The sequence below is a fragment of the Periplaneta americana genome, chromosome 13 (genome assembly GCF_040183065.1).
Source record: "Periplaneta americana isolate PAMFEO1 chromosome 13, P.americana_PAMFEO1_priV1, whole genome shotgun sequence".
Taxonomy (NCBI): Eukaryota; Metazoa; Arthropoda; class Insecta; order Blattodea; family Blattidae; genus Periplaneta; species Periplaneta americana.
This window is the reverse complement of record NC_091129.1, coordinates 145,442,926-145,467,632: the sequence shown is the minus strand read 5'-3', so window position 1 is coordinate 145,467,632 and position 24,707 is coordinate 145,442,926. Positions and strand designations below refer to the sequence as shown.

At 36.6% G+C, this 24,707-nt stretch overlaps 1 protein-coding gene across 6 annotated transcripts in view; it reads left to right on the top strand.

Moving 5' to 3' along the window:
• Window positions 1-24,707, top strand: part of Csk (C-terminal Src kinase) — a 296,279-nt gene that overhangs the window by 222,464 nt on the left and 49,108 nt on the right. For all 6 annotated transcript variants that reach the window (XM_069844411.1, XM_069844408.1, XM_069844410.1 and 3 more), the window contains 2 exons: window positions 21,720-21,809; window positions 23,780-23,940. In XM_069844411.1, coding sequence (XP_069700512.1) covers window positions 21,774-21,809; window positions 23,780-23,940 — 197 coding nt within the window. In that variant the 5' untranslated portion in view covers window positions 21,720-21,773. The remainder of the gene's footprint in view (window positions 1-21,719; window positions 21,810-23,779; window positions 23,941-24,707) is intronic.

Below are 24,707 nucleotides of genomic sequence, written 5' to 3'. Positions count from 1 at the left end.
ATATTTTATTGCCTGACAAAATGAGGAAAGCCTAGCTCGATAATTCGAAATGACGGGCCGCGCATAGAAACAAATGTGTCGTATTTTGATGGTTGATTAATTACTGAGTTTGCCACGGCGGCTCTGAGGTAGCCTCCATGGTTCGATTACCGGCGTAGGCAGACAGGAAGAAATGTAACTTTCGTCCTAGATCATATATGTAACAGATAGGTCATCGCTATGTTAAAATCAGCAGCACTTTGAAGAGAACAACCGCCAGGATCGCCACCCGTCCGCCGTAAACGAACACGAGATAGCAGTACAGTCGCTAATACAATTATTCAAATGGGAATTATGACGTGACTCCTTATGTAACAACTAGATGGCGGCGTAGTAAACCTGAAAAAAAGTTGTTAACGTCAAAGCCTATAAGGCCGACCTATTTGTTACATATATGATCTAGGCTTTCGTCTATGGGACTGTAGTTGTCCGTTGTCTTGTGATTGTCCTGTGATGTCTCTGCGGTGACCGTTGTGCCAATCCCACATGCAGGGAGGCTCGCAGTGATTATACAGGGTGGACCGTAAGTAATGTCATTAATTTTAAGAGATTATTATTTGAGATATTTCAATACAATTTTGCTCGTTTTTCGAAATAAAAATTGTTTTATATGAAACATTTCATGGCGTGTTTTGGGAAAGCTATTGATTTAATTCCCATTATGTTAAGTCCATTTAAGAGAGTTTATTATGATAATGAATGCTTGAAAGAATTCTAGTTTTGCCCTTTAAATGTGCAGAACTGTGGCGGCAATTAATAGATATTAGACAATCTGTCACTTGTGTTCCATGCAAATAAGAACATACTTGTTAGGCTCTGTTTATGTATGACGTGTAGTTTTAAGCAAAAAAAAAAAAATCAAAGAACTTCTACCATTATATACAATATAAAATTTTGAGATCCTTGTATCTTTGCCCCTAAATGCACAAGATAGTAGACCCTATTATTAAACATGTATTTCGCTCGAACAGGGAACAATTTTTTGATCTGATTTGATTTCTTTTGTTACTGGGTATAACGAACTTGATATCAGTCTGATAACACTGAACAACAAATTTTTACCTTTTGTTTTGCTCCGAAATAAAAATAGGTGAATATTACTAATATGTGTACCCTAAATCGAAATTTAAAATCCAAATTGCCCCATCACGTACTATTTTCCGAGGAAAGTGATTTTTTTAAAAGACTTTTATTTTTATTTTTCGCTGCTGCTAATAAAATTACAACAGACTAGGTATTCAAAATGCCTTATAATTCTTGAAAAAATGTGTATACTGGATACAAAAATGATGTTATATAGGCCTAGTTTAAAACACAAAAATACACAACAACAATAAAAATATTTCATGTGTATAATGAGAAAAATGTCGGAATTTGAATTTCAAAGGATTTTCTGGATGACTTCCGTTTATGACTAGACCCAGGACTATCTTTACAAGGAACCAACTATAGTCTGCAAGCATGCTGGATGATGATCTTCCTTTATATCGTATATTACCTTTTCATTTCAGATATTTCTTGATGAAATCTTTCCCCATGCTCGTCGCTTACCGCTCCAAGATTAGGAGGAAACAAAATCCAAATGAGAATGTAAAAAGTGTATTTTGAGAAACTTATTACACCCCATTTTCTCATATGCACTTAATATGGTTTCCACAAGTTCCATGTAGTTGTCTGTCCTAAAATTTCTAAGAAAATTTGAGCAAACATCTTTGAAAGCGCGCCATGTCATTTTTCTGCAACGGAAAGTTTTTTCCCAAAGAGTCAGTCATAACTTTGCGAATTTGTGGACCGTTGAAAATGCCCTCTTTTAATTTGCCATCACTCAAATTGGCAAATATATTTTTTAAATACTGAAAACCACACCGTTGTGTGGACCTTGCGTAGACCTCACTTTGAACTGTTATGGAATTTACTGAATAGAAGGGACCAATATCTGTTTATTTATCAGAAATACGAAAGAATATGCCAACAACTATAAGAAACCGGAAATAGGTCATAAACTCATAAAATGTATTAGCTTTTGTTTTGGTTTACAACCCCCAACCCGCGTCGAAAAGTGAATCATAGTATATCTTCAAAACCTTACGTGATACGAAAAAAAAGATATGCATTTCCGGATTCAGCGCACACCAAACCATAAGGGACACATTGTTATAAGTAGGAGCAAAATTCTTGTTGTTCAGTGTTCTCTTCGGAATCTAGTCCAGGAAGTTGCGTAAACCAAATTCCTGTAACTGTTTGAAATGGTGCGAGGAGACCGGAATAGGCTGCGAATTATGACGAAGACTTATGGAAGGAATGTGACCTTATTCCGTACGTTAAGAATGTAAGAGGTTTTGTTGGCCAAATGAAGACTTATGTGTGAATTTTTATACGCTGTTTCGAAATACGATTGCTATGCTTTGCGTATCCTCCATTGAAGAACTCTGCTTTCTACCCGATCTACTGCACCCTCCTATACACATTTATTTCCCTTATATCTCAGGCTTAGAAACTCGGACACTCCATTGAAGATAGTCCATTTCCACTGTCCATATTTATCTTACAAATATTTTAGTTCTCCTGGAAACCTACATAATTCCTTCGGCACAACTTCCTATTTAAATGTTGATAGGCACTACTTTCACTTCAGGCAATATAATTTAGTTTATTACTGACGAAAACTTTAGAAAATGTTGAATTTGGGAGTTCATATCATGTACAAACTTATACTGACATAAACTTCGAAGTATAGAACTTTGGTTAACATTTTGTCCTTGCTTGAATAGGAGAGATAGTATTATTTCAAAAGATAAGTGCTTTGAAAATCTTTTTAATTTCTGTCGTTCAGCTGGTGTCCAAGACAGTAGAAGTGGTGATAGTGGGCGTAAGAGAGAGACAAGAGAAACTTATTTAAATAAAAATGAACACGAAAATGTGCGTGGAATGTAAACTGAGGTACTGTTTACTTTAAAACACTACATTCAAAAGTTGTTTCTTAGCTAATGGTTTCTCGCCAAAGAAAGAGGGGTTCGATTTCCTGCAGATTCTGTGAAATTTGTCGTTGATAGTGCAGCTGTAGAAAAGGATCTATTCCATGTCTTTCCCCTAGAATTCTCATCTCATCATTGTTCTACTGTCGCTGTCATCTCTTGACTCGTTTTCAGCCAAGTGACTGACCAAATACGAAGCTCTTCCTATGTGCAGCGAGATGTTACGTGCTGGATGCTACGGGTGAAAACTTTCTAGCAAATTACTTCTTTATAAGCATGTTTAAACTTGAGCTTATTGGCTCGGCCGTGTTTATAATTATACATTAAAAACTGATATACGCATTTACTCACTTTATGCGTTGGTCGGCTGACAAACTTCATACTTCTCAGAAACTGCAAGATTAATCCAGTCTCTACAATCATATCCCACCTCCCACAAATACATTTTAATATCCTCCCATCTACGTCTCGGCCTCCCCAAAAGTCTTTTTCCCTCCGGCCTTCCAACTAACACTCTATTTCTGGATTCGCCCATATACGTGCTACATGCCCTGCTCACCTCAAACGTCTGAATTTAATGTTCCTAATTGTGTCAGGTGAACAATAAACTGAATGCAGTTCTGCATTGTGTAGCTTTCTCCATTCTCCTGTAATTTCATTCTTCTTAGCCCCAAATATTTTCCTTAGCACCTTATTCTCAAACATTCTTAACCTCTGAATAATTTCAAGGGGAAAATTGTTCCGGGGCCGGGTATCGATCCCGGGACCCTTCGCTTAGCGCATGAATGCTCTACCGACTGAGCTACCCCAGGAACTTACACGACACGTCACAATTCTTCCCTTTATATCCACACAACTCAAATGGGCTGACAAGACGCCAAAAACCCAATGTTGGGTCTCGTGTATAGTTCATGGGGTAGCTCAGTCGTAGAGTATTCGTGCGCTAAGCGAAGGGTCCCGGGATCGATACCCGGCCCCGGAACAATTTTTCCCTTGAAATTATTGAAGCCTGCTTCACAGGGAGCTTCTTCCTGAAAGCCAGATTTGTATCCTTTACCTCTGTTCCTCTCTCAAAGTAAAAGTCCAAATTACAAAACCATACAAAAGAACCGGTAATATAATTATTCTAACTTTAAGTTTTTTTTAGAGCAGACTGGATGACAAAAGCTTCTCAACCGAATAATAACACGCATTTCCCATATTTATTCTGCGTCTACGGAAACCTCTTGAAATACGCCAGAGGGATTGTTAGATTTTCTATCGATATAGACAAAAATCACGATCCTACTCGCAGTATTTACCTAATAAGAGAATGTTAAACATTTGGAGAAAAAGAGAAAAATTGTTTTTTTTTTTTTTTTCCTGAGAAAACTGTGAACTTTCCATCAATATGGTATTACACTTTTTTGTTGCACACAACATGAGCTATTCGCTCAGAAAATCTGCAGGGTTATATTCACTTTCACCCTGTATATGGCAATTTTAGTTGTTTTGGTTTGAAAATATTTTTCACGTGCATATAAACGTACCGACTGGAATCTTAAATTAATACATTTCTTTTATATTCTTCATATGAGTATTTTCAATTTCCAACTAAAGAAAAAAAAAACAGTCCTCCAAGTTATGCTTCCTCATCTTGGAAGAACTTCAAACCTGTAACTCAGATGTGAGTGTACTTGAATTCCAGATGTGTGCATAAACGATAACCATGTAAGACTGTTACATACACAGCATAATTTCTCGTTGTTTACATGGCATTAGGACTGCTTTGTTGTGCCATTATTCACCCACATTTTTCTTTCTTGAGAATCAAGCTTTAGTATCTGCAAGTCTTAACACTGGAGGTGGTTTCGTCCAGCAGGAATGTTTGTTGATATATATCAGCATAACTTAAGCTTCTCGGCGAAGCGTGACAGTTTTCTCATCTGTAAAATATTCCTTGTACAGTAGCAAAGGCGCAAGCGTAACAATTTTTTCCTCGGCATGTTCTGTAAAGTCTTGTTCAAAACTTCTGTTCTTCCCCGACATTCGTACATTTTTCAGGTGTCTCTTTTCATACAACCATCGTATTATTAAAGAGTAATGAAAGTCATCGCCGCCGTCTCAATCATCATCAGCATCATTACCGAATAGACTGTTTTCTGTTCCGACGTCAAGAAAATAATTGATACATCCACCACGTTCTTGGATATCCTACGCTTCTACTTCATTTCGGTTTTAGTTCAGATATTCTTATCTGCCTAAGCGTGTATATAGCCCTACTCGCACCGGTTCCGTTTATTACAGTTATTTTTCGTTGATGGTTAAAATATTCAGTTAATTTCCAATGTCAACGCTGTTCTCACAATCTTATAATTCTGACTGACAGCACGTGAGTTATGGGTATATGCACGTGAACGACCACAGTTGTTATCAGAAAATGTAGGCCCTAAATTTTTAAAATGTCATAAGGAAGTGAATTCACAATTGGACAAAATTGCAAGGTACCACAACAAGACTTATTAGAACTTAAATATTTGATAAATGTATAAAAAAAAGTTACTAATAATATTTTTAAGAATTCACTTTTTACTTTAAATTAAATTTTCCAACATTTGAAAGTTTTCATACATATTATTTCATAACTCCACAACCATTAGAGATAGAATTCTGGAATTTTATACACTGATTTAACATGAATTTATGCAAAAAATAAAGACTATAATAATGCCCATTTCTTTGGAAATTGAAAAATTAGGTCACAAAACATTGTGTAAATTTTAATATCTTTTATATAGGACAAATAGAAAATTAATTGTATTAAAATAAACAACTGTACATGCCTGAGAGTAGTCTACTTTTCAGAAATAAGTTCTTATTACATGCAGGAAAAATATTAAAGATATCAGAGAGACCATAACAATGTTATGGTTACCAAATTATGTAACTGCAGAATTTTTTTGTTTTCTTCATACTCTGATAAAACTGGTTTGAAAAATATTATTAGTAACCTTTTTATACTTTTATCAGATATTTAAGTTCTAATAAGTCTTTTTGTGATACCTCGTAATTTTTGTCCAATTGTGAGTTCATTTTCTTATAAAATTTTAAAAATTTAGAGGCTGCATATTCTGATATTTGTGGTCATTCACGTACATATACCCTTAAGCATAAGAAGTATAAAATTATTTCTATTACAGGCCATTGAAACCCGTAGAGTTGTGGTGTTTTGAGGCTCCCATCTTTGCAGTCAGTCAGTATTAGTAATACAGCAGAATTCCGATTATCCGTCACCCTATTAACCTATCGGCGGGTCGGACAGAAGTGAAGACTGAATTTACAGTACGTAAGGTACTCTTTTATAGAGTAGGTATAAAATTATTTCAACATGAGTTACTAAGATTGAAGGACGAAACGGGTAATTGTAATTAGATGCAATAGTCTGTAGTGCGATATATGCACAAAAGAACTGAAGCCTGTATCGAAATGAACGGCCACTATTTTCAAAAATGTGTTTAAATATTCATATTATGATTATTTTTCATTTTAACTTCATTCTCTATATCGTACGCTAATGTGCTGTAGACAGCATAATATACACTGCATAATGAATACGTTCGCATGGATAACTCAGTTCGTGAGTAAAATTGTTAATACTGTATTGTATTTTGATTAAACAAAACCTAATGAAAATTATCACACTCAAAATCGCGATATTTCATACTTTGCGTAAATGGATGAACTACTTTTCTTCCTTCCTGTACCTAGTAAAGTGATTTGTTTGTATTTTACGCCAGTATCATCGAACTCCAGTCGTGGAAGGAGGTAGAAAACGGTGTTTCCGGGTCTCAATCATTAATCCAAAGGTATAGTCAGGTTAATATTAAAAATGTGAGTAAAAATAAAATGATGTCCCTGTACAAGAAACATACTGCTCTACCGCACGCATGACATCCGATCGCTCCGAAGGCAAGCGAGTGACTAACCCAAACGCCCATTGGCGTAACTAAATGGACTCACCTGACCCAGACGCACATCTCCGGCGACTGTCAGGACTAAATAATCGTACTGTAAGAGACGCTAACCCGAGGGTGCACTGTGCTGATGACCGCTGGATTAGATCAATGACACCATAGGGAATCGAACCCGCGACCTTCCGACTTTAAGCACAACGCCTTAACCGCGAAGCAACTGCTATAAGAATGATATTTTATGAGCTATGGGACGAAATGAGAGAAACAGTAACTTGATTGCATTACTGGCATCTACGTGATCCAAAAAATATGAGTACTGTACTTTGGTACCTTCCAATACAAAAACACCATACTACACAGAAAAAATAGGTTATCGGATAGGAATTCATTCTGAAAACCAGAAAAAAGTAACAAATTTCGCTCGCAATTTTCTTTAGAGGTTTATCTGTTCCATATTCCCTCATGATGTACGAGTAACATTGTGACATTTTCCGCTGGAGCGTTTATCTATTCGAGACATGTGTCGTAACCAGTATCTTGCTTTTATTAGTAATCTTTCAAGTGTGAGTAACCTTGCAGCTGGTGTATGATTTTATCATTTGTGTTCCAATAGTGTAACCCGCGTAATATTAAGTTGAAAATTGATGTCCTGAATAGCTGTAAAATCATTCAGCTGAAGGCTTCTCACCAAAGAGACTGGGGTTCGATCCATGGCAGATTCAGTGATGGCTATGAGATTCCCCCCCCCCTTTTTTTGGTCAATCTTACTTCACCAGTCCACACCTGTGGAGTAACAGTCAGCGCGTCTGACCACGAAACCAGGTGGCCCGGGTTCGAATCCCAGTCGGGGCATGTTACCTGGTTGAGGTTTTTTCCGGGGTTTTCCCTCAATCCAATACGAGCAAATGCTGAGTAACTTTCGGTGCTGGACCCCGGACTCATTTCACCGGCATTATCACCTTCATTTCATTCAGACGCTAAATAACCTAGATGTTGATACAGCGTCGTAAAATAACCCAGTAAAATAAAATAAAAATTACTTCACAATTTTCTTGGACGAACACAGACATTCACAAGTAACGGAATTCTTTTGCCATATGATGCTCATGAATGATACAGAATTATTGGTAGATAACCATAACAAACGTAAGACAAAAGAACTATTTTTCCATGTGTGAAAGTAAGAGGGAGATAGGTTTCCACATATCTCGATAATAAGCCTGCCAATTTAACTGTTAGGTGCAAGTTACCATATTAAAAAATCACAAAACTGTGTGTTTCAGTACATATCCTGGAATTACGTATGTTCTCTTCGACACTTATCAAGTCTTCATATTACAAATATTGGAATAACCTTGTATTCCTAATACTCTGCGTAACACGTAGGCTGATACCATAATAGTCACACAAATCTTAAATATTTAAAATAAGTATAGGCCTAAACCATTTTGATCGAAAGAACTTCATAAAATTGAACAAGGACAATTGTGCAAAGAATGTAAATAAGCAAGAAACTTCTAACACAGTAATCAAATAGGAGCAAAAATGTAGCACCACTAGAAAAAAAATTATCACTCGGAAAAATTTGGTTTCAATAATTATTTACAAAATCGTATAAAAAGGGTTACATAAGTTGTATTCTTTCGGGAAAACAACAAATCTACCGGTTATACGAAAAACAAATAAAAACCCAACAATATAGAAATTAAATAATCGAATATGAAAAGAAACAGTGAAGGAATTTTGTAAATGTTTGACTTCAGTGCATTCATTAGGCCTATATGACACAGCAAAAAAGTAATAAATAAAATTAAGGAAGCAAATGTATCACCACAAGAACAAACATAAAACATTAAATGACAAAATTCAAGAACTGAACGAAGCAATTAAATTAAAATGGGACAATCATCCAGGATCAAACAAAACATGTAGGACCAAAAACAATAGTTTACTAAATATGACATCTGAACTCAATAGAAAATCTTCCTCAATGGTTGAGTAAACACATTGTTATTCTAATATCGAAACCTAAGAAATTCCATTCACAATCAGAAGTCTGACTAATATAATACTCGTATAATCAGCAGCGAAAACAATGTTAACGATAACAGCGAATCGGTTATCATGTCGCCTAGAAACACAGAATGTTGAACCTCCCTACCTCAAATCAAACTAGATTTCGACCAAACAAGTCTGCTACACAACTGATAATATTTACGCAAGATATCAAAGAATCGTTCAATAGAGGAAAGATTGGCTTATCTATTTGAAGAATTCGTGTGATATATGTAGGTCGGGTTGCCACAAAGAGTAGTATTATAGTACATTATGCAACGAGTCTATAATGGTAGTAATTAAGACGCGAGTATGTTTATGAAACGAGCGCAAGCGAGTTTCATAATTTTCATACGAGCGTCTTAATTACCATTATAGGCAAGTTTCATACGACTTTTTATGCTCGACCATATTTCTAACTTGAAATTATTCATAAGTATTCATGTTATTCTTATCTTACTGGGGAACGGAACTGACCTTGTGCAATATCTCGTAAATTGTGAGATGTGCGCAGACGCGAAAGTATTGATTTTTTCCGAGACACAAATGTCATTGACCTTGATATAATCTAGAGAGTAAAATAAACATTAATCTTGATGTAATCTTGAAATTGATTTAGACATTGAAAAACGAGATGACAAATTGAATTTATTTTAATATTATTTACAATTAACGGTAATTATTATAGTAACAGAACATAACCTGCTGCGACAGTATTGGATTTACAGCCTCAGTGACGTTTCGCTAGTTGTGTTTCGATTGCATATCCGAGAATAATCGATACTTGTGCTTTTATATTGCTACAATGGTGTTTTCTGATTGGTGGAACACCTGAACTTTAATGAATAGGTGTACTTTAATGAGGTCCATTAAAGGGCTGCTACCAGGTGTATAATTACTACATTTCGGCATGGTCGAGCATAAAACATAATATTCAATACGTAAAACACATTAATGACTTGACGAGCAAATTAAAAAAAAAACCGAATATCAAAAAATCATATCCCATTGACGGTTTGCGTTATAATTTATATGTGGTTGCAGTTAACTTACATATACAGGGTGATTCAAAAGTCTCTCGACATTTCCCTGATATCGCCAATGTATGGATTTCTTTTATATTTAATTGGAAAGAATGCTCACCATATAAGAAAGAATAGCAGTCGTTTCAGCTCGATTACGTGGAATGACCTACGAATAGGTCCAGCAAGATTTCGAGAGAAGATTCAGGAAACCGGGGCCTAGTAGGCAAGCTATCAGAGATCTGGTAAACAAATTCCAAAGAACTGGAAATTTTGCAGATGAGGAGCGTTCGGGGAGACCGGCTACAACACCACAAACAGTGCAAGCCATACAGGATGCCATCACACAGAGTCCCACCGCTTCTACCAGGAGACTGAGCAGGGAGCTTGATGTTTCACAAAGCACTGTATGGCGTACCTTACACTATACCTTGAAGAAACGCCCTTATCATATCCAGATATTGCACAAGCTTGAACTTGAGGATTTTTCAGCTCACAAGCAATGTGTTTTGACTTGTTAGATGCAGTCGAGAATGAAAACCTGATGAACAATGTGCTGTTCAGTGACGAAGGGCCATTTATGTCCGCTGAGCGAACAATTACAGGGAATACCTACCTTGACATGCTACAACACTTCTTGGTACCCCACTGGAACAGGATGGAATAACAGATAACGTTGTTTTCCTGCAAGATGGCGCACCACCCCATTTTGCCTTAATTGTAAGAGAATACCTCAATGAACACTTTCCCAATAGGTGGACAGGTCGTAGCTCATCGAGAATTTGGTCATCCCGCTCTCCAGACCTGATGCCCTTAGACTTTTTCGCCTGGGGGTCCATTAAGTCTAATGTGTATCGATTACGGGTCGACATCCTATAGGAATTACGACAGCAGCAGACGGGATCATGCATGCTATGCTGGACAAAATGTTCCGGTCTACGGAAGAAAGATGGAGGCTCTGTCTAGACGTAGAGAGCAACCACATTGAAATTCACTAAATGTAGTCTATGGTATAGTATGTTTCAGAAGTATAGGAACTTTTGCAATTACATGCCATTTTCCATAAAATTTCAAGAGACTTTTGAATCACCCTGTATGAATTTGCATTCTGAAAACCATGAAACATAGTTTTTGCGTTTTGAAAATCATGAAAATAAATTTAACCCCAACAGAAGAGAATAAGTAACGAAATAGAAGAAGGGGTTTCCTTGCTACAGTGAAATTGCGAGTGAAACATAGTTCTATATACAGAATTAGCTGTTAATGTTAAATAATACTGTACACATACTCTCAAATATCTTATTGAAAACACTCAGTCTTACTTGAAAAGGAATTTCATTTTACGTTCTTTGCTATAAACGAACGTGTTGATAACTTTCTGGTTGGAATTGAAGATGTTCGTGATATTTTTTTTTCCTCAGAAAACATTGCTAATGCTGAAAGACTCTCTTGTCCCAAGGTATTTCTCACATATTTTTTTTTATTCTGTCTAGTGTAGAGAAACAACCCCCTCAGCCGCAAAAGTTGTACGTCGAATGCCACCTCCATTTGTAATACACTGCTTAACCCTCGCAACTTAAGCTGCTCTATAATTTCATGCTACTTATTTGGGATATTTTGTTGTAAATAATTAGTTCATATTAGAGGTATATATATATATATATATATATATATATATATATATATATATATATATATATATATAAACAAATTCAAACATTATTATTTGCTCTGTATCTGAGTTTTTTTTTCAATTATCAGAAAACACTTTCACTTTTCTTGAAATAAACCAAAAGGAATTTTTATTGCATCAGTGTTAATTATTATGTTCAGACAACAAATTAATTAATTAATTTAGTGTCATCACCTGTTGCAGTAGAAAGTACAAGAACCTTATTTTACAAATACAAATAATTACTCTTGAACCTATATCCCTTTACCCTAGCCTGCATGACGAACTGCATGCTGTATTTGTTCTTTTTTTTTTTAACTGTCAAAGTACATGATCACTTTACTTGCAATAAAGCACTGTCATTGCTGCATGTTCCTTAGAGTTGCTTCAGGTAGATTATAAAATAACCTAATTTTACGAGTACAATTTATAATTAGACCTACGTGTATTTCATCGTCAACCTCAGCATCATCTTCAGTAGCTTCGATCTCTGGATCGCTTCCATCACTGTCGAAAACGCAATTACTTTTATCGTGACTGCTGTTGGTAATATCCTGTAGCTCTTGTCCAAGACTGTACCCCTCTGCGAACGTAACAAAATTATCCATGACGAATGAAATTATGCGTGTCTTTGTCAACTCTCTGCTATTATCTGAATATTTGTATTCCACAAATAAAGTTATAACAGTGGCATTAAGTACATTCCAGTTAGAGTAGTAGAACAATGGGTGTAATCATGTCAGTAACTCTCATAAGTAAAGAGTTTAAAATGCAAAATAAATATAACTACAAAATAAAGTCGTGTTCCATAACTGGTGCCATCCACGACTCCAAGCATTGTACATTAAAAAAATAGTCAATATACAGGGTTATTCATAAGTCCGTGAAACATTTTAAAATTTCACCACTAATAAACTAAGCAACGGATATCAAATTTTATTATACTGAAATAGAGATAAACTCACCAAGTGTTTTATTTATTTATTTTTTTTACATATTTCACAAATGGTAAATATGTCGATCTTTGCAGATATGGCAGATATTTGTGTGATAATCCATTTCATCCTATGTGCATATCAGCATATCACGGTCGACCAAAGTCACAGCAGCGGTAATACATTTGCAAAGATCTTGAAGATTAACGGAGAGTGGAAGCACTAAGACAAACCTCCACGAGAAAAAGTCACACGGGGTTAAATCTGGGGATCAAGGTGGTCACTGAATTAACGTGTCATCTTGTCCTATGCGCTCTATCCACCTTTGTGGTAAATTTTCATTACCTTGCATGCCTTTTTCGTAATGAGTGTTGAAAGATGTAACCATTATCCCTGTGTTCATTCGGCTGTGATATCATCCAATTTTCCAACATGTTCATGTAAATACGGAATTTCTCATACCATTTATTGATACTGTAGAAAACAGGTGCTGACTTCTTGAATTCTTTTTCGAAATCATCGCTATACAGTCAAAACAGTCGAAGTTCTTGCATATTTCAACACAGAATGACTGCTTACTTTTACTGAACGCCATATTGTTACTACTGACCTCTGGCGGCAAAGCGTGGCAACTATGCGCGCAGATATTTCCTTTAAAAAACTTGGAGAGTCTCTCTCTCTGTTAGCGTAAGAATTACCATCATCCATTGCATAATTAATTTATGGTGAATTTGTTTAATGTTTCGCGGACTTATGAATAACCCTGTATAATTATGAAATAATAAACGTTTCGGAGTATATGGATGTAGATATTAACTAAATATAGTTGGGGTCAAAAAGACTCCATATATTTGTCGAGGATTAACGGCTCCGGTTGTTAAAAAGCTACGCTAGATGCGCGCGCACGAGAAACAAGTGATAGTTTTTATCGTCAACTGGGTGGCAGAACAATTGGTGTTTCTGACTGTGCTATACGTTGTCTCTATTTCAGAAGTTAATCAGTTCAATATCGTTTCAATTTAAAGGTAGTGGTGAAGATGGTTGAGAAATCCTGCAACCAGGCCAGAAACTGCCACTGTCATAATCAAAATGTGTGCCTATGATCTAGTATTGTGTATATCAGAATAATAGTAAGAATTTACTTCCGGATAGAAGGGAATAATAGAGAGATTAATACTGCCAAAACAGTTTACCAACATTTTACACTGTGACAGTATTCCGAATCAACGGGGGGGGGGGGGAGGATCTGAAGTAGCAACACAAAATGCCTTGGAGTAATATTAGAAAATAAACTTACATGGAAAAACTAAAGAGAAAATATAAAAAGGGAAGTGAGCAAAAGCTTATTTATCCTCAAACAACTCGCTGGAGTGAAATGAGGTAGCACGCTTGACACTTATAATAGAACTTATAGGCTAAAACCTACATGAAGTCTATTCTGGATTGCGGTGATGAAGCGACCATGACCACATCAAACAAAGAACTAAAACTACAGACAGTACAGAACAGGGCACTCTGATTAAAACAACACCAATAGAAGCAATACAACTTTGAACTAAAAACAAACCTATTAAGGTGGAATACCAGAAATCCGCTACAATCTTAGGATACAAATTAACGTCAGTGAATAGGGTGCCTGTAAGAAACCTCAGCTTGTCTTCAGACATCTTAACAGTAAAATAACACAAACAAATAAAAAATAAAACCACTCACCGTCCATTGAAACTAATACCACCAATTAGCCTATTTGACTATCTCAGTATAAAATATTACTTAATTAGAGCTAAATATGCATGTAGGTCCTACACAAGAAAAACTCAAGTGAATAGCCTGATGAGTAACTATTAAAAAAAAACATAGGTATAGTCGATGAAACAACTTTGAACCTGATTGGTGGATAGTATATACATCTGGATCTAAAGCACCCAGCTGGACTTGCATTCGAGAGGTCCCGGTTCGATCCCCGGTGTTTGCCAATCTAATCAAGGTTTTCTTGTAGTTTTTCTCGACTGAATATACGCGATATGATCTAGGAGTTAAAACGGTTATAAATAAATAAAGCTAAAACAACATACAGTACAATATAACAATGTTTGAACAGGAATGTTTCGCTAAGAATTTACGCACTACGTAACAGGTGGTAAAAAAGTTTTCGACAGACAGTTAATAAAAGTAGGCTATTTATTTAATTTGGTATTCCAAAGAAACTAGTTCGATTAATTGAAATATGTCTCAGAGAAACGTACAGCAGAGTCAGTTTAGGCCAGTTTCTGACTGACGCTTTTCCAGTTCACTGCAGACTAAAGCAAGAAGATGCACTATCACCTTTACTTTTTAACTTTGCTCTAGAATATGCCAATATCAAAGTTCAGGATAACACAGAGGGTTTGGAATTGAACGGGTTACATCAGCTGCTTGTTTATACTGATGACGTGAATATGTTAGGAGAAAATCCACAAACGATTAGGGAAAACACGGGAATTTTTAAGCAAGTAATGAGATAGGTTTGGAAGTAAATCCCGAAAAGATAAAGTGTATGATTATGTCTCGTATAATACGAAATTGAAATATAAAAACTGAAAATTTATCCTTTGAAAATGTGAAAAAATTCAAATATCTGGGAGCAACAGTAACAAATATAAATGACACTAGAAAGGAAATTAAACGCAGAATAAATATGGGAAATGCGTGTTATTATTCGGTTGAGAAGTTTTTGTCATCTAGTCTGCTTTCAGAAAAGCTGAAAGTTAGAATTTATAAAACAGTTATATTACCGGTTGTTCTGTATGGTGCTGAAACTTGGACTCTCGCTTTGACAGAGAAACAGAGGCTAAGGGTGTTCGAGAGTAAGGTGCTTAGGAAAATATTTGGGGCTAAGGGGAATGTCGTTACAGGAGAATGGAGAAAGTTACACAACGCGGAACTGCAGCATTGTATTCTTCACCTGACATAATTAGGAACATTAAATCCAGACGTTTGAGATGGGCAGGACATGTAACATGTATTGGTGAATTCAGAAATGCATATAGAGTGTTAGCGAGGAGGCCTTTGGGGAGGCCAAAACGTAGACGGGAGGATAATATTAAAATAGATATGAGGGAGGTGGGGTGTGTTGGTAGCGAATGGATTAATCTTGCTCAGGACAGGGATCGATGACGGGCTTATATGAGGGCGGCAATGAACCTCCGTTTTCTTTAAAAGCCATTTGTAGGTAAGTATTTACATAGCACTAACAAGAGCCTGTTGGACAAAGTCCATAATTTCTAAGAATGATTCCACGGTTTCTACAACAGCAATAACATCGAATGATATCTTAAAGAATGTAACAAGAGCAGAGGTAGAAATTCATAAAAACGTTTAATGAAATAATCACTTTGCATTGCATTAATCTCGTGTGGGATTGTTGGATAAACAAATGGCTGATCTATTAGCAAAAAAGGGAACAAATGCATCAACAAAAAGAAATTACTTCGACAGTATACAGGATAAAGGTAGATATAAATCAGTAAGAGACAAATAATTCATACAAGAAATATAAAATAAAAACTGCAACAAACGGATCAGCAGGTGGCAAGAACTTCCGTTTTCTACAACAAATAGACCTAGAAGCAATAGTAAAATTTCAGATTACATCGCCACGACTGTTCGGCACAACATCTATATCGTTTTGGCAAACTAATTTACAGCAAGTGTGAGGTATTCAACTACGCAAGCCCTGTCATTAATGCAGAACAACTATTTATAAGTGGAAGTTTAAAGAAAGAAGTTTGTACTTTGAAACAAGAAGGGGAATGGTATCAGAGTCACGATTCTGCCATTGGGAACAGACGTAAATATTTGTGTACATAAGATGTTGGAAAATGTTATATTACCATATTGATTCGTCATCCTTTTAGCATGCTACTGGACCTGAAGTTCATTGGTTCAGTTGCAGGAGATGACGGTGGATTTTGAAGGGCGATACAAATGCTTAGGAAGCTTTCTTCGGGAGGAAAGGAAAGCCGAAGGTCTCGTATTGTAGATTTACGATATTTGGAAGAACCCTGTTTTTTAATAATGAAGATTCCAGGAATAAAACTGCCCTCAATCATTTCTCTCCCAAATTCCCTGCTTCGCGGGGATAGACGTATTTGCAGACCCTGAAATTTTATGGCAATCTGTGATGATGCAATGAGAAAATTAAGTCATCCCATCTTCGTTGCAAAGGTTCTAACGACATCTACGAGATAACATTTCGTCGACTTACAAGCAAAACACATTGGGTGCTATTCATAAACATTTCGCAGCACGCGCTACGAGCGTACTAAGCTAGCCCCGGCTATCCACTGGTTACTTGTACAGAATTCAAATCATATCCTATCGCTAACACTGGTTTATGAATACGAAAAACGCTGATCATCCACCGGAAGCCCGCGCTAAAAATGTCTATGATTACGGCCCATTAAGTCCAAAATATTACCTCTGAGAAAAGGGCGTTTTGAAATCTGACAAAACTGAATCCTCAAATTATTATTTTTAGTAAATTGTTTCTCTTCATGTGTATTTAATTTTCCACTTCTAAGTTTATAGACTTATATTATGTACATTGTATACACCTTTTTCTCAGAAGTAATATTGTTTATTTCATGTGTTTTGCTTGTAACCCGATGATTTGAGAAAATTGTGGAACTGATATTTAACAGTGTCTAGTATCCAGCAGCGTATAAAAAGTAAACAAGCTGATGTACTTCTTATCGTAAATGCAATCTAAATTATGCAGTGTCCTGTTATTGTGTACCTTAAACATGTGCATCGTGATGTAATTGAAGAGTCCACTGCAAGAATGATGGATGTCACTTGTCGAAAATGAACTAAGACTGTCAATGCATAGCTTAAGACGTATAGAATGTATATAGAGAGTTATATGACATTAACACTGATAGTCATTGTCCAGTAATGATCGGAAAATCACAGTTAAGCTTTGAGCGCTAAGCATTTCAAACTTTCAATTGCTTCTCGTGCAAAATATATTTCAAATAACATCCATCATTCTTGCAGTGGACTCTTCAATTTAAAAATAACAAGAATTAAACATGAACGAATTGTCTATACGTTTTAGTATGATAGAGAGAAGGTATGAGTGAAAGCTGTCGTTCGTAACCACGTAAATGTTTATTGTCGCAGTTTGGTGTATCATAGTAGGTGTTCAAAATGTCGTAGCATAGGCGTGCCCATCTGTCAGAAACTCTTAAATTTTGAAAGAAAGCAGAGTTTCGAATTCCAGCACGTACCTCCACAATTGATTGCCACAAGTGGTGGGATGTCTTCCCAGCATACGCCAAAAATACTAGGTGTGAGATCGGGTGATCTTGTGGGTCACGGAACAGGTCCATTCCTCTCAATCCACCGTCCTGGAAATTTCACGTCCAAATGTTTGAGATAATGTGTAGCGTACATGAGAGGCAGCAGCACATAATGCAGTCGTGCCTCCCCAAAATAAGACTTATTTCAGTCCGTTGTTCATTAGAATTAACGTCGTCTCCCATTATGAGGAACTCCGTAATTAAGCCGTTTAGACAGTAAATATGACATCTTTTGTTTGTTTACAGGTGTGTAACACGATGCACATGTTTAAGATACACAATAACGGGACACTTTATGCGTGTATGTACCTACGTACATTAAATCAGTTTATTTCAGTTTTACTTTCTGTTTAATAGTAACGTTGTGTGAGTCAGTTATTGCGTGGGTGAAGTGTAGTCGTAATTGAAGGGCGCATCGACAAGGAGCAGCACTGTTGAGTGGAGTTTTGGGAGTAGGCGAGCGGCAGACCCCGTGATACTGGTGTGCGTTTAGAGGTCACCATGCTCCATGGTGTGTTAATAAATGCAAGTGTATACCGTATTCTGCTTTCAAGGATTTTTATAAACTCCCTGTCCTTTTGCTCTCGTTCTCGGCTGCTGTTACTCATTTTTCAATAGGTTGTGTACTAGCAAAACTTCAGTGAAAGATAGGCAGTTAAAAATACTTTTTATGGACCAAAGCAGTAGTCTGTTATAAGAGAAATGTATCTAGACATTTCTATAATACTGTTCTACACTTAAGAACTTTAAAGAGAGACATCCAATAACAAATAAATCGTAATTGATAAGCGAATAATAAAACAAGTTAAATTACCTGGAGTGTATTATAGAAAGTAATAAAAATCTAAATTAACTGGGATGCATTATAGAAATTTATAAAGATCAAGATATACGACATTTTATTTATTTTCCGTATCAGTATTTCCGCTGGAGTACTTCAGACTTTCACCGTAAACTGTTACATCAAACCCGTTTCATCCTGCCTGATACCTATATTTTCTTATGATTTTTCTAAGGGCTAAGACAAATGTAGGTATGGGCCCTAAAAAAAATGAGCCACAGACCTAATCTTGCTTCCCACAATTTTTTTTTTCTTCAAACAAACGTCTTAGAAATAGGAATCTTGACTTGGCTTTCGCAATTTATCCTTGATACATGGGCGAGTTTACTCGACATCCATTCGTACTGCGAAAGGCTTTTCTTCTGCCGATTCTGTTGTCATGCTCCTCACCCCTCCCCCCTTGTATGTGGTACTATTAGGTTACGTCCATTTTCGGCTTTCCCTTCAAAATTTTCTAGAGTTTCTTCAGTGGAACAGCGAAACTGAGTGAGACAATTTGCCATCAGGCTTGGAGGTCACATATTCAGTTCTCAGCCCCAATCTCCCTTGCAAGGATGCGTTTCTTCTCCCATCTCCTGCTCGACCATTTGTTCATTATGTTACATATTATGAAAATGTGAACATACATATGCCTCTTCTTAGAATTTCTATCTCACTGCGTGAAGTCTTCTAGCAGTACCACCGTGTCACCAGGATCAGAATGAGATTTACTCGTACATTCCTGCCCTGGCTGGTCTATTCTTTATGAAGAGTTCTTTTTTTCTTCAGAATTTGTAACGTTGTTGGACATAGCGTCAGTTTTCACACCGGCGATCCCGCTCAAATAGGCTCGAATAAAAGCGAGTCCAATAAATTACGATTTATGTTGGACATAAACATTGTTGACCCAGGCAACAATGGGGAGTAAATAGATAGTTCTTTAACGTTTTCAAAACCACAAAGAATGCTCAGAACTAAAGAGGCCCTGGGAAGAGTGAGGAGATAGATTAGGTTCGAGAACGTTGTATGTGAAGAGGAGAAGTAGGAGAGAAAGTGAGAGAGGGTGTTGAATTTCTTTCAAGTGTCGCGGAGAGTGCCTACCACATATTATATTGTATATAAACAGATAAAAGTTGTGCTGAGAAAAAAATCGATTTCGAGATCTTCACAGGAATACATGTTCTCAGCATCCATGACACCGAAAAGGTGGCTCAGAAACTAACGTTTCTAGTTTCATCACGTGTGCATATGTGTACTTGTTCTGTTAGGGCTTTAAAAGAAATTGGAATTATCTAGAAATACCGTATATCATTTTGTTCATAATTAATGCACCGCAACATTATGCATATAGCAAAGCTATACTGGGTGTTCATTTCAAAGTGTGTCATGACGTCACTGTTGTTGGGTCACCGATTTGAAGCGAGTTTCAGTTTATATGTTAGAGAAGTTGCCTATTATTTAAGGCGTTCTTCAATCTGAATTTGAGAACGTGTACGGTATAACTTGAACGTCGTAGCAACAGATGGCGGTCTGTACGGTCTGTGTGCTACCATAACCTCTTTCGAACTGTGTTTTGCGCCGGCAAGTCGTACGCAGGGTATTTGTTATCATCGGTTGCGTACGGTAACATTCCACAACACAAATCAAATGCTCCGTGTCCATGTTGACCGTCGAAGTTAATGTCTTAACCCTCTCCCCATATCCCGACAGTACGTATTTCCAAACAGTTCATATTCCTGCCACTACCGGCGTTACCGTACGTATCGGCACGTACTCTTCAGAATGAACGCCGTACTTGCTAGCCAACTTCTCTGCCTCTTAGATTATACACCTGAGCTGCGGAAGTGTAGGAAGATTGAATTCTCTAGGCTCATCAGCTGGCCACATGACGGCATACAGCGAGCCAAGACACATTTTGAACTGAACACCCAGTAGAAGAAAAAGTGACTCTTGAGGTGGTGTTAATGACCCTCATAGATTATGATTATTTCCTCCAAATCATTGTTTGCCATGTTATTTTATTATTATTATTATTATTATTATTATTATTATTATTATTACTATTATTATTATTATCATTATTATTTTACTAATATTGAGTTATAATAAATAAATAAATATATCTGCAGTTGATAGTTACATATCCAGATACCATCGTGATGGGGGAGGCATGGTGATTAATTTTTTTTTTTTTAGAGTCTTTTGTTAGAACAAGTAATACTTTTACGTACATCATAATATTGTATATTATCTCTAGATATTTGACAATACATGAAGCAAACGAAGTTATGAAATATAAAGGAAAAAGATAAACGTAAAAATATAGGCCTATGTATGTGTAAACACACGCATTTTTTTTTTTGCAAAAAAAAATTGGAAAAACATTAAAATTACATTTTTCTTAATTCCGAACTTTTTATTAAAGGGGGCTTGTCTGCTCTTTCTGAAGAAGTTTTTTTTTCTTACCTACTCATTTCACAAGACAAAATATGGAATAAACGAAGTTATGAAATGTATGGGAAGGCGTTGAAAGCAAACCATTCTCACATAGATGAGTATTAAGTGCAATAAATGGTGCTAGCCTTTAGCCCCAACCTCTGCAACATTTGCGTTGAATTTATACTTCTCTGGCTAAATCTGAGCAAGGAAAAGTTCACCAATTACATAGAATTTGAAACTGAAGTTTACATTCACATTTTAAGCTATTCCGACCACTATATTGCATTCTGTATTGAAACGAGAAGTATTTAAACATACATCATATACTGTCTTCTAATAATGAACCTTACTCTAAGCACCTGGAGATACGCAATCAAATTATTTGGTGAAAGAATCAATAACCTTACCAATGCATTTTAGTAAATTTACCGCAAGAAAGTATTCATAAATGCTATTTCTTATTTCAGATGATATGCGAGTGAAGAGTTTTGAACTAAAGTGTTGTATGGAGAAAAGCAGTGATGAGCCAGAATCTGCAGAATACAACATTGACACAGGTATTTAAAAAATCCTTTGTTAAGTATTAATTGAATAGAATATCTTCCCAGAATAATGTTGCATAATCCATTTGAGCTACTTTACTGGAGACAGTATAAATAATATTGTAAATTTTATTAGTAACACAATGTAATTTATTCGTCACAACAATAATTCCTTTCTACAATTCACCTTAAACGCTCTCGTCAACAATTGGATCTTCACTCAACACAGTATTCGTTATAGCACTCCACCGACGACAATGACAATTTACTTGGACTATTACGCACAACAATGAACTGTTAATCTTAACTAATATTTACAAAGCACTATTTACAAATCAGAACTATCAGTTCTCAGTTCACAGTTCTTCTATCTCAGTCACTCGAGTTCACAGTATCTCGAACCACAGACCTTCAGAGACAGTTCACTGTACTCGAACTCGGGTCCCTCCAACTGCGGTCCACTGCACTCGAACTCAGGTCCCTCCAACTGCGGTCCACTGCACTCGAACTCAGGCCTTCGGATGCTGACGCAGATGCGGACGCACACTCGAGTCGAACTCCGGTACACAAGACTGGCTTGCTTGCTCTGGCTTTCTCACTGACTGGCTGACTAATCAACTGAAAACTGCTGTCGTTCCTTCGCGTCCGTAATTTATAACCACAGCGACGTAGCCTCGAAGGTTCCACGCGTCTCTAGAGATGGCACTCCAGAAAAAGCCAGAGCCCTCTCCTCTCTACCAGCACCAGATGCGCGCGCACTCTCGCTCCACTCTCTCGCCGCGTTGGCCCTTTCCCCTCTTCGCCGCGCGCCATCCCAAAGTGCTCCGCGCGATCTTCTCTCTTGCGGGACGCTGGTCGTGAGTTCGAATCTCATGTCGCTGTCACAATAGCATTAAGTATATACCCACAAATATGCAGTAAAAATAATTTTAGGTTGTTTAATTACTGCTGTTTTAGTAATATAGAAAGTCAACAGCTAACATTATCAATCACTATGTTCCTATATTACACTTCAAAATGATAAGAATGTTGCATATCCAAATACAGTGTTTCAAGTGTAGTAGAATATCAGCAGCACTGTGACACTGTATACCTGAACGATACAAACATATTATTAATATGCTGTTACTGAATAAGTAAGAACTGCTTTACTGTGTTAATATTACGGTAAATTACCTGGCTGACTAGTTTCGACGTTGTGTCTGTCATTCTCAGAAGTGTTAAAAGATTGTATTCATTAATAATATTCTGTATTGAATAATATAAAATAACATTACAAATACTTTCGTTTTACCTAAATTACATTGAAAAATAATTCAAATTCACTACCCCCACTGCAATGAAAATAACGAATCAATCCACATATTATATTTGTATGGTTATATTTGTTTGTTTGTGTTGTTGAGATGCTTTTGTAGAGTTTTTTTGTTCTGAATGCAATGTTGTAATTTAATACAACCACACAGGCATATACAAATTCAAATTCAACATCTGCAACAACTTCTACATAGGACACAGATCATTTCAAACACGTTACAAAGAACACATCACAGCCATAAAAAAAAATTACAAAACACTTCCACATACGCAGAACACATCACAAATGCCAACCACACCTACAGCAACATAAACACAGACATGGAAATTCTACATATTCAACCGAAAAACCAGAAACTAAACACACTACAACAATACGAATTATACAGGCACACAAGAACACACCCGCATGAAATCCTCAACACACAACTCGGTTTCAGAACACACACACATTTTGATTCCACATTGCACTGTACAAACACACCCTCACAGGCTGAAACTAGTCAACAAGGTACCGTACTTGGTATTTAACACGTGAAAGCAATAAACTACATATTCCGAAGTGATACAGTGTTAAAAGTTGTGTAATCAAGATGTATGTACAAATGTTTCTGTAAACTTTGTCGAGGTAGTGAATCTAGTTGAATGATGGTTGAATTATTCTTCAGCGGTACCAGCCGGTTGCCATAGTGGGTCCATTCCAGGACCCTGGAGGCTGCTGGTTCCTCCCTTCAAAACAGTCTGCCACGTCACCAGCCATCATGGACAACAACAAGCTGTCACCCACCTTTGCCCAGAAGAAGGCAGAGGTGAAGCTCAATGCAATGCCGTAAGTTCCAGCATGTTCTTTGTAAAATGATAAACAGTTAATATTTCTGACAGGTCCTTATTTTCTGTTACTTGAAATATTGTTGCAGTCAGTGTTGATGTCAACGAAAGTGCAATTGTGTATTTTCTTATACCAATATACTTCAGAAAATAGAGTAAAGAAATTCTTAAAAAAAAAAAATAAGTGACATCCATGCCAAGAAAAAAAAAACAACAACTATGTCGCAGCATCCTGCATCTGTAGTTTAGTAATTAACTTTTAGAAGCTGGAAGACTTATACCACTATTGCACGCAAATGTCGAACTGTTAACCAGGGGTTCGTATACCTGCATAATCGGGTAAATTCGTGTTGGGTTCGTCAACCGAGCGGTTTAAGGTGCACAAGATATATCCGGCCAGCATATCATGCCTAAGATTGCAGGTTCACGTCCCGGCCACTGCAGTCAGTTGAGCCTGTGGTAAAGGATGGGGAGGGCACATGTAAAACATTCGGTGTAATGGTACACATGGAAGTTGACGGGTTTCAATTGACTGCAGTTGAAATGATTTTGCTCCTTAAAAAAAAAAAATGTATTGTTTTAATCAAGTGCAGTGTCCTTAATGTTACATAAAGTTAAAGAATATCAACGTATTTTATATATAACATACAATTTATAACATTATATCATGTCATGACCATAATACTGTAGTCCCGTCACTCTAATTTCCGGCAGCCAATCGCGTTGCAGGTCGGCTACATTTAAACGTGTGCGTCTTGTGATTCGCTT